The sequence below is a fragment of the Notolepis coatsorum genome (assembly GCF_963971535.1).
Source record: "Notolepis coatsorum genome assembly, chromosome: 2".
NCBI classification, from domain to species: domain Eukaryota; kingdom Metazoa; phylum Chordata; class Actinopteri; order Aulopiformes; family Paralepididae; genus Notolepis; species Notolepis coatsorum.
Window position 1 is genome coordinate 3,574,649 of NC_140166.1, and position 11,702 is coordinate 3,586,350.

Genomic DNA, 11,702 nt, shown 5'->3' on the forward strand with positions numbered 1-11,702 from the left:
TCACACTCCCCCTTCCTCAGAAAAGTTTCCAACACTGAAAACCCAACCAATGGACCTCAGGGCGCTAAGAGTGAGACGCTCAGCCAGTATTCATATAACTAGGTTATAGGATAACCTTTCGTTATATTATCATACTGGCCAATTGCGTCTCGCTCTTCGCCATAATGAGATATGGGGCAGAGCAGACGCGTGGCCCGACAAGTGTACCCCCTGAGGACCTGCAAGCCCTACTACCAGGGGGGAGGGGAGTCCCGTCCACCCGCCCGTCCTAACGAAGGGGGGGAGGCAGTCAACTCCACCAAAGTGCGAAAAAGAAGGAACCAGATACCCCTAAAAATGCACAGTACAGGCGGGACCACGTGTGACACATCACCCCGTGGCACACACCCCTGCTAACCCACCGAGAGGCGGGACGCAGGGGAGGTCCCAGACCTCAGAACCGCCTGGGAGACAGAACCCCCAGTCATGTCCATGAGGTAAAACTTAACGAAGGGACCCGGGGAGGACCAGGAGGCCGCAGCACAGATGTCCTCCACGAGGCCCCCCCTAACAAACAAAAAGCTGATCGGTAGCCCTGAGATCCTGAGTCCGACTGAGGTAAACCCCCAAAGCACGGACAGGACACAACAGATGAAGGCTCGCCTCTAACCCACTAGCGTGAGGAGGTGGATGAAACGCCTGAATCACAATATCCCTGGAGTGAAAAGAGCTCCGGATATTCTTTGGCACGAAGACTGGATTAGGCCTCAGAGTCGCACCGATATTGGCACGAATAGACAAGCACTCAGGCCGCACCGAGAGAGCACACCGTTCACCCACGCGCTTAGCGGAGGTGATGGCCAGTAGGAACGCAGTCTTGAAAGACAGCTACTCCAACGACGCCTGCTCAAGAGGCTCAAACGGGGCCTCAGACAACCGGCCGAGGACCAGTTGGAGGTCCCAACTCGGAGACAGAGAACGTTACACCGGCTTGAGACGCCGAGCGCCAAGCAGGAAACATTTCACAAGAGGGTGGCTGAACAACGTAATGCCCTCAAAACCCACATGACAAGAGGATATAGCTGCGGCATATACCCTCACCGTCGAGGCCGACAGTCTACCCAAAATAGACTGAAGGAAGGAAAGGACAGCGTCCAGGGGGCAGGACACCGGGTCCCAGCCCCCCACCTTACACCACTCTTGAAAAGTATGCCACTTACCCACGTAAACCGCAATAGTGGAGGGAGCACGCGCGTTTCGGATCGTGTCGACCACAGAAGGGTCAAGACCCATCCCCTCCAGACTCACCCCCTCAACAGCCAAACCATCAGTGGCTGTCCCAGAACAGGGAACAGCCACAGAGACCCGTGCGCCTGAGAGAGGGCCCGTGATGACCAAGGAACAGGCCACGGCGGGGCTACCAAGAGCTGGATCAGGACCAGGAACCACACAGCTGTGCCCCGGTCCGGCGCGATCAAGGTCCTGTGCTCCCGACGTATCCGCTCCAACAGCTGAGCTATCAGATGTATGGGGGGGAACGCGTACAGAATCCCGGGCGGCCATGGATACATCGAGAAGGCATCCACCCCCAAGGGAGAACCATAAGGGGCACTGGTGAGACTGTCTGCTCGCAAACAGATCCACCGTGGCTTCCCTGAACCGGTCCCAGACTTGTCTGACTATGTCTGGACGTAGTCCCCATTCGTCGGAACGTAAACCGCCCCGCATCGCATCCGCGCCCACATTCTGCTTGCCAGGGATGTGGAGCGCCCTCAGGCTGCGCAGATTGAGAGACGCCCATAGCCAGAGCTTGACCGCCGCCCGGTGCAGACGGATGGAGCGTACTCCACCCTGTCTGTTGATATACACGCTGTCGTCGTGTCGTCCTGACCAACACGTGCTCGCCCACCACCAAGTGGCCGAGCCGCTTGAGGACCAGAAGGACCGCCTTCAATTCCAACACATTGATATGCAGTGCAGACCGGGTAGCATGGCACGTCCAGCTGCCCCCTACTGCGTTGGTCCGACATTTCCCCCCCCATCCCGTGAGGGAGGCATCGGTGAAGACCGTGACGTGTGATAGCCTGCTGCCCATGGAGATCCGGCTGGTGAGGGTACCAGTCCTCCCCCAGTGGTCGAGATCCCCCAGTATTGACATGGGAACCTTCAGTCATTTCCACTTGCCTCTCACCAGGTCTATTCCCATACTGGAAAACCACCTCTGTATCCTCCTCATGAAGAGGAGGCCAAGAGGGACCACAGAGTGAGCAGATGCCATCATACCGAGTAGGCGCATCACGGACAGCGCCGTAACCGTCCTGCCAGGACGGAGCCTCCTGAGCGCGTCGAGAATAGCCACTCGCCGCCGCTCCGAGAGGGTTGCCCTCATGGGCCTTGAGCTTAGAGCCAAGCCCAAGTACTCCACCTGTTGACTGGGAAGAGGAGTACTCTTCTCCCAGTTCACAGCAAAACCCAGACTGGTGAGGAATTCCACCACCAGCCTGGTATGAGACCTGGCGACCTCCTCCGACCAGCTGAGGAGCAGAATGTCGTAGAGATAGAAAATAACTCGTATCCCCTGACGACATAGAGGCTCCAGCGCGGTCTCTACGCACTTGGTGAATGTGCGGGGGGCCAGAGAGTAGCCGAACGGCAGCCTCTGGTATTCGTACGCCACACCCTGAAAGAGGAAGCGAAGGAATTTCCTGTGAGGAGGGAAGATCGGGATGTGAAAATACGCATCCTTCAGGTCTATGGAGGTGAACCAGTCTCCCACTCTGACGGAGCTTATCAGGTGTTTGACAATCAACATCCTGAACCGCCATGTCACAATCAGCCGATTGAACGCAGACGGATCCAGAATAGGTCTGACACCTCCCGATTTCTTGGGCACCAGAAAATACCGGGAGTAAACGCCACACATCGCGTCCTCCCTTGGGACCACGACTATGGCTTGCTTCGCTAACAGAGATTGGATCTCGTCGGCCAGAGCTGTCACTGCTGCTGACCCTGACAACAAGGTCTGCACCAAACCTGAAAACGGAGGGTGGGGTAGCGCAAACTGCAACACAAGCCCCCGCCTCAGCGTTCTCTCCATCCACCTCGTCATACGGCACTGCTGTAGCCATATGTGATGATAATCCCAAAGCGCACCCGCCGCCACTTGGCGCTGGTCCGCTAGGAACTGTAGATAGGCGGCCCGGTCCCACCCGCTGTGCGTTGCCAACCCTGGACCCGCCAACCGCGCGAGCAGGGTGTCTCGTGGAGTCAGGATATCGGACCCTGACACTACCAATGATGCAATCGCACCCAAGGGGGGGGGACCCTGACAGAAAGGGCCGGTTTGATACAGGGGAAACTGACATCACACTGGGTGACAAAAGCTCCCCCACTGAACACCTCGCCAGCATGGATTGCTGAGGAACTGTTCTACAGCTGGACATGCAAGGTGTGAGGTCCCCACACTGCCCGATAGGGTGGGTTCCTACACACTGTAGCCCTGCAGTGATATTACTACCACCCAAATCACGCGCGCCTGCCTGACCACTGCCGGTCATCCGGCTGTGGGAGGCACTAACGTGATACCCGGCCTGGCAAAGGCGAGGTTGGGGGAACCCGCGCTGTGCCCCAAGAGGCCTCGAGCCCCCCCACTGACAACCTTTGTTGTTGACAGACGTAACACCAAGCTCACCAACCACAGACGCAGAATGCGTGGCGTGGGAGCCGCTTGACAGCACAACATTCTCACGGACAGACCCAGGCCTAGCCATCAACTGGGTGTCAGCCCCTGTCCCCATGGGAAGCGAAACGTGGGGCCGTTTGCGCTTCATTGAAAGCATGCAGCCCGCAACCAAAGGAAACAAATCAGAGCCCTTATCCCGCTGGTGTTGGCGGGGGGGGGAGTGACCGGAGAGCGAGCTAGACACAGCTAGATGGCGACGGTTTTTTAGGGCGTGCTCATCTAATGTAGCCGATCCCTCGGCCGCCAAGGCTGTCGGCCTTGCCATCACCTGTTTTCGTTGTGTCCAGGGTACCTCAGGCGGGGGAAACATGGCCGCTGGTTGAGGGCCTCGCCACAGTCGTTGACGAGGCTGCACTCTCACCTCTGGCTGCGTGGTGCGAGGCGGTGTGGGGCCCAGGTCAAATACCGCCAAAGAATCCCTCTGCGGAAAGGGGAGCCCTAAGGAGGAGAAACCTTTTCTCCTCCTCAAGGGAAGACTGCTCCAACCAGAGATGCCTGTGAATAAGAGTTGATAGCATCCTGATCCTCCCTGCGGTTATAGCCTGCGACTGAGTTCTAAAGTTCTATAACCCCAAAAACATGCGCGATGTTTTCGGCGTCGGCTGGCCCTACAGCCCCACTACAGTTGAAAAACAGTCAACTGAGCAATGACACTGGTCGCTGCTAAATTCCATCCTGTGGCGGTATAAACTTCATCAGCCCATACTGCCACCTGCCCTCAGGCGTCGGCTTCCGGGTGGGACACCGTTCAACCATGCCAGGGCAAAGGATCGATGCTACCTGGTTCTCAAGCCAGGGCACACCTGCCTTGCGCCCTGTTGTCAGCCCATTCACCCATAAAAAGGGTAAATAAGCCTCAGCAAAACCCCCCACATTAGCTACCGACTGACCTTCATCAATGAACCGGTTAAAAGTGGAGGGAAAAGTGGTGACAGCCCACGGCGGGGAACAAAGGAACAGTGACCCAGCATCTTAGCATTAGCCGCACGCTCCAGGATAGCTGGGAAAACATCCAACTCAGAGTCATGACGACAACGTTTACCCAGACATCCTGCCCCTTGCGCCAATACACAACTCGGTTGTCTCATGGGACAACGAGCAGTATCACAAATGCTAGCATTGATGCCTGGTAGCGCAGGCCCTACCTGTGTGCGACCTAGCCCGACTGCTAGCCGCCGTGCGACATCCCTCGATCCGCTGTCACGAGACGAGGAAACCCCAGGCCAGGCCCGATGCGCTGTTAGGATGTGCCGAGAAGATTCCAGGGGCTGGCGAATCTCCGGCGAAAACCCAACATTGTGTAATTTCTCTCTGCATTTCATAACAACTAGTTCATGGAGTGCACTGCAGCTTCCATGTTGGAAACAAAAAAAGAGGAAGGGGGAGTGTGACCATGTCCGGCGTCATATAGTAGGACGTGGGGGCGTGGCCTGGTCACGTGCATGAGAGTGCAATTGTTTTGTTCATGAGCACAGTAGGTGCTGGAGATAAGAGATATCTCATTATGGCGAAGAGCGAGACGCGATTGGCCAGTATGATAATATAACATATACACCTACAAACACAAAATTTGTTAAAGATGGACAATCAGTCAAAATCAGGCTGGCATGGTCCTTTAACAGAACTAAGATGTGAAGTTATGTTTAGTCTTATCTAGCTTAGCCATACCTCCGGCTCACGGGTGTGACTATGCAACATTATCGAATGAATTTACAAATGATAGTCAGTGGAAAAACACTGCTACAGTATTATGTAAAATAAATTCAGTTATGATAAGACCTTATTCCAGCTATTGTAAACGGGATAAAGTGTTTGAGTGCTCTAACAAAAAAATATAACACCTTTGTAGGCTTGTACCAATTATTTATATGAATCAATTATGAATATTAATATCCCATGTAAATGTGTGCAGTGAATAGAATACATTAAAAAGGCTGTTTCAAGGGCGGCTGAGTGGCACAGATGGCAAGGCGCTCGCCACTAACGCAGGATATGCTGGTATCGAGCCCAGCTCTCTGCGTTGCTACCGGCTTGGCCGGCCGTCATACTAACACAATTGGCATTGTTAGAGGGTGGGAAAGCCGGTGGGTTGGGATTGGACGTTGTGGACAGCGACTCCTACAGGTCGGTTGGGTGACGCCGGTGCGGTGGAAACAGGAAGTATCGGGGGCAGCGTGAGCCTCCCACGCGTTACTCCTCGCCACTGAGAGTTCGAGCTGCTGCGGTGAAAAGATGCGACAGGCTGCCTCCTCGTGTACCGGAGGGGACACGTGATGCAAGGCTTCTATCCTCACTACAGCCGACCAGTGGGAGGCATAGTCTAGCAACGTTCAAGACAGAGGGGAGGGAAGAATTGGAAATACGAAATTGGGATGGGAGAATTCTTTTTAAAATTGGATACAAAAAATAAAAAGGCTGTTTCAAGCCGGTCTAGTAGATGAACAGACATCGTTCCGTCTCATGTAAAGTGTGCAGGACACATGTTCAAGTCCACCATATGTGTGTGTGGCCAGGTGCGAGGCTTCTTCGACTCTCTGACCGAGGAGACAGGCTCAGAGCTGCGCTGCATTCAGCAGACCTACCAGAGCATCGAGGAGAACATCCGCTGGATGGATAGCCACCTCCCTCGACTCCAGGCCTGGCTGGACAGACACCCTCCTCTACCCCGGGTCACCACCAGCACACAACCACAGGGACACCAGGATCTATAATAATAACTTTATTTGTATAGCACCTTTCATCCGAGAATTGCAGCTCAAAGTGCTTTCCAATAGAAAAAAGGCAGGTAAAGTGCAGACATATAAAAAAGAAGCAGGGAAGCTGGACCAGCACTCTCAGGTTCAAGTATTTAATGGCAGCCTGAAACAAACATGTTTCGGAATTCGTATTCCTTCGTCAGTGTTATAGCTAGCAATGCAATTGCAGTCAAGATGGTGGTTATATACACAGGTGGTTAATGACTTGGCAGGAAATGGCATCACGGCGCAGGTGTGCCTGAGTCTATTGGTCCTCAATGACCAAAGGAAAGACCTATCAGAATAGAGTCTGTTAGAAAATACAGATTGTACAAATATACAACATAAAAAACATAAAAAACAAAAGCAAAAGCAAAAATACATTACATTACCAGAAACTTGATATGTAACATGCCCGTAGTTTATAGGGCTAATTGAGCCCCTTTACTTATTTAAATAAATTCTCTATTGAGAATCATAGGATAAACATACCTCATGCGTGAAAACAACCACATGAATTAAACCAAAATAATAATATAATGGGTAAAAGGTACTTAAAGGAAACAGGTTAACACGTTCTCTTCATTCATTCCTCTAGGTTCTATGCAATTAAACAGGTGGATATAATAACATTCGCGTTGCAATAGTAACTTATGTCTGTCTCCCCCTCTCGCGGGCCTGTGGACTAACTCAAGTTCCATGTATCTGAGTTCGTTAACGGTATGTTTACACCTGGAAAAATGTCTAGCTACTGACGACTTTTTATCTGAATTTCTCACAGAACACTTGTGTTCACTGATTCTTGTTTTAAAGGCTCTGGTTGTTTTCCCCACATAAGAAAAATTATAGGGGCATTTTAGCAGATACACCAGATTTGATGAATTACACGTGATACGCCCTTTAACAGGTATACTTTTGCCCGTTTTCAGGTGCGTGTAAAATTTCTCTTTGATCATGCCTTGACACTGTACACAGGCTTGACGAGGAAAATTTCCATCAGGGATATTCGACAAAAAATGTGTAGGTTTCCTTACGGGCAAGTCGGTTTTGACTAAAAGGTTTGATAAATTCGCTTGTCTCTTATAAAAGTAATTAGGCGAATGTTGAAACGCTGTCCCTATTATTGGATCAGACTGTAGAATATGCCAATATTTATTGACGATGCTCCGTATGCCTCTCGTAATGGGGCTAAAAGTGGACACGAAAGATACTTTGTCTGTGTTTTCTTTTTTTTTGGGGGTAAACAACGTGGCCCTATCGATCAGATTGGTTTTGTTCAGGGCTTTACGTGTCAAATCGACACTATAGCCTCTATCATGGAAACTGCCACGTAGAACTTCTGCTTGTGCAATAAATCTATCTTCCGTGTCACAAATTCTCCTGTAACGGAGGATTTGGCTGAAAGGTAGACTATTCTTCAAGGCTGGGGTGTGTGGTAACTGGAATAATGTAAGAACGAGTTACTTTTTGAAGACCTCTGTATGTAATGAGATACCATCAGGGGCTTTCTTGATCAAAACATCTAGGAAAGGTAGAATATGCATATCAAACTTTAATGTAAACTTTATCGTTTCTCTACAAGTGTTCAGGTACTCAAGGAAGGCATCAAGATCAGACGATGAACCAGACCAAATAAAAAACATATCATCAATATATCGCATATAGGATTTGACAAATTTCTCAAACGGGTTATTATTAAAAATGTGATCAGACTCATACTTGGACATGTACAGGTTGGCTAGGTTCACAGCGGCTGGGGAGCCCATGCTGAGGCCTCTGTTTTGCAAGTAGTATTTATCTTGGAATTTAAAATAATTCCGAGTTAGAACTAGGTTGGCTAGATTAACTAGCGCTTCTGTGGAGGGGAGTAATTCCTCTCTCGAGTTTAAATAAAAACTCAGTGCGTCAAGCGCGTCAGCATGTGGAATGCTTGGGTAAAGACTGACTACATCTATGGTAACTAATAAGTCCGAAGGACTAATGCTGCAGGTCGATAGTTTGCTCAAAAAAGTAGTAGTGTCTTTTAAATAACCACGTTGAGAAGAGGCCAAATCCTTAATATGCGCGTCAACAAATTGCGAGATTTTTTCTGTAGCAGAACCTATACCAGAGACGATCGGTCGACCAGGAGGGTTAACCAGATCCTTATGGATCTTAGGTAAAGTGTAAATAATAGGCGTAACCGGGTACTCTACAAACATAAACTTAAATTCATTTTCTGTAATTACCTCTGCCAATCTAAGGCTTTTGAGGATTGTTGTAATTTCCGCAGAAAATTTAAACACTGGGTCTGAATTTAAAAGGGTATATACCTCAATATCGTTCAATTGTCTATTGATCTCGGATACATACAAACTCTTATTTTGGAGCACGATTCCAGAACCTTTATCGGCTTTTCAAAAAATTAAATCATTATTCTTCATGAGTTCCTTAAGTGCTACAGACTCTGATTCAAGTAAATTAGGGTAAAGATGGGCTTTGTGACTGGTTTCACATAATTTAAGGACATAATTTTGTACCAATCTGCAAAATGTCTCCACTGAGGGTGGGTTGAGATGAGGGGTAAACACGCTGCGTAGTTTAAACTTTTCTTTTAGAAAAAAGGGTATCTGGCTCTGTTTCAGGCCTTTCGTCAACATCATCACATTTTCATTAGCAACATACTGAGTTCTCTTATCAAACCCTCTGGCATAAAATGCTTTTAACTTAATGTTTCTAAAAAACTTACATAGCTCTACCTTAGTAGTAAAGGAGTCCACCTTCCTAGCCGGGACAAACGATAAACCTTTGGAAAGGATATTGTGATGTGGGTCGCTCAATCGTGCGTCAGAAATGTTTACTATATTAGAATCAATGTTTATCACCGGAACCGTGGGTTTCTTCCTCTGGCTCCTCCTCGTCTTCCTGCGGGTTCCCTCGCCGGTCTGGGAGGGAGAGGAGCGTCCTGCTCTCCGCGAAAATTAGACTGGCTTCGGGGGGGGTATCTGCCCTGGGAGGGCGCCTCGTCTGAGCTCGCCGCTGTGGAGGAAGAATCAGAATGCCGTTGTTTATCTCTAGGCTGCCAATTCTGCCTACGGTTCCTGGAGTGGGGATGATGGAGCCATGGGTACACCATTTGCTCTGCGTAGTCTTGCTCGTCTCTTCTCCTTTTAGCTCTCTTGTGCAGCTCGATGTCCAGTTTGTAGTTTCTGGTGCACTTACTCGAGCAATTCGGTCAGTTGGTCAGGCGATAAAATAGTTTTGATTTCATCCTCTAACGAGGAAAGTTCAGCTCTGACCTTGGCTAATTTGGAGCCTTCGTTGTCAATAATTAAAAGCATTAGATCCATGGAGCACTTGTCTAGGATCGAACACCATTTATCACAAAACTCTGGTGATTCTCTTCCTAGCGTGGGTTCCTTGGTGATGCGCAGGCCCCTCGGAATGATGTCGTCCTGCCAGTATTTGGTAAGGGTCGTACCATGGAGAAGGGTACGTGTCTCTGCCGTAGTCTAGAAAGAGACAAGGCCAGTGCCTCTCTTCCTTTGGGTGGAGGTGCCGAATTCTCTGGCACAGGAAATATACGACAGATTCTGTTGCTATCCACCTTGGAATAAGCATAGCCTTTACTCTCCATTTTTAACAGCGTGAGCTGCTGTTGTCCTCGAGGGAACTAGGTATGTAATTTTTTTTGGAGCTGCAGGTCTCAAAAGCTACCCGGGTAGCTATGAATCAAATGTCAAGATAGACATATAAAATCACAATTTCTCACATTAAGATCTAGCATCCCAATAGGCCACTTTGTTTATGGTTTGATTCTATGACATAAAATTACATATAAAACAAGCATAAAAAACATAGCAGCAAGGTAAGGCAAATCACGGTTTTAAAATGACATAAAAAACATAAAACAAGCATAAAAAGATAGCAGCAAGGTAAGGCAAATCACAGTTTTTCATATTAGGATCTAACATCCCAATGGGCCTCTCTGTTTACAGTTTGATCCTGTTTCAAAATAGGCAGTAATATAAAAATAGAATAGACAGAGTAAAAAAGTGCAGTAAAAATTGTTAAAGGTCCCGTGTCTTATAAATGGCCTTTTCCAGTGTTTAGCATTATTTTCTAGCAATGGGGGTTTGTATCAATGGGGTCTGTGTCTCTAATTCTCATTTTGACGGATTGCTCCAATTCAGTTGAGACAATATCCTCCCCCAGTGAACAAGTGACGTGAATAAGGCACTGATCTGCATAACTATGGTTAACTATGGTTAACTATGCATAACTATACTATCTATGGTTGTAGTGCAACCATTCGCTCAACAACAGAGCAAGCTGAAATACTGACACTTCCTCAAACGGGTTGCGCGGGTGCCGTCAGAGACAGCAGAGAGGGAGAGAGAGCGAGAGAGATGGAGGGAGAGAGAGAGAGAGAGAGAGAGGGAGGGAGGGAGGGAGGGAGGGAGGGACACGCATTTACACACAACCTCCCGACCGCGCGTGCGGGGCAGGAGCTTCTCTCACACACACAGAGAAGCTCCTGCCCCGCACGTGCGGTCGGGAGGTTGTGTGTGTAAATGCGTGTCCCTCTATCTAATAATAATAATAATACATTTTATTTGGAGGCGCCTTTCAAAACACCCAAGGTCACCTTACAGGGCATAAAAACAGAACAGTCAAGATTAAAACAATGATCTTGGCAAAAGTGTCAGTGGAGTTAAAAACAAGACAAATAATGTAAACGTATGAAATATAAAACAGTGGCACACAGGGTGCAGTTATAGTGAGTATGCCCAGTAAGCAAGGCAGTTAAAAGACAAGGTTAAGAAAATAATAAGATAAACGACAAGAAGTATAAAAAACAGTGAAGTTAAAATAACAGACAAACAAACAGCAGGGGATATTGGGCAGTGATGGAGGTTATAGTGAATATGCGAGTTTGAACAGATGGGTTTTCAATTGTGATCTGAATGATGAGAATGAGTCTGACTGTCGGATGTGTGGGGGCAGGGAGTTCCAGAGTCTGGGAGCCGAGCAGCTGAACGCTCGGGCACCCATGGTACTGAGGCGTGAGCTGGGGATGGATAAGAGCAGGGTGCGATCCACGGGGGGAGCTCGGTCCGCTATAGCTCCCCTAGATCAGACATCAGCTCCCCTGGGGGTCTCTAAAGCTCCCCTGGGGGTCTCTAAATTACTGAAAATAAATGCTACTTTTGCCATGCATTTCTCATTTTTCTGTAATTTTCTGTATCATCATCGTGTATAATAAT

At 49.0% G+C, this 11,702-nt stretch overlaps 1 protein-coding gene across 1 annotated transcript in view; it reads left to right on the forward strand.

The window, feature by feature from the left end:
- Positions 1 to 10,854, forward strand: part of erap1b (endoplasmic reticulum aminopeptidase 1b) — a 106,214-nt gene extending 95,360 nt beyond the window's left edge. The window contains exon 19 of the mRNA XM_084308973.1: positions 6,235 to 10,854. Coding sequence (XP_084165099.1) covers positions 6,235 to 6,432 — 198 coding nt within the window. The 3' untranslated portion in view covers positions 6,433 to 10,854. The remainder of the gene's footprint in view (positions 1 to 6,234) is intronic.
- Positions 10,855 to 11,702: the final 848 nt, after the last annotated feature.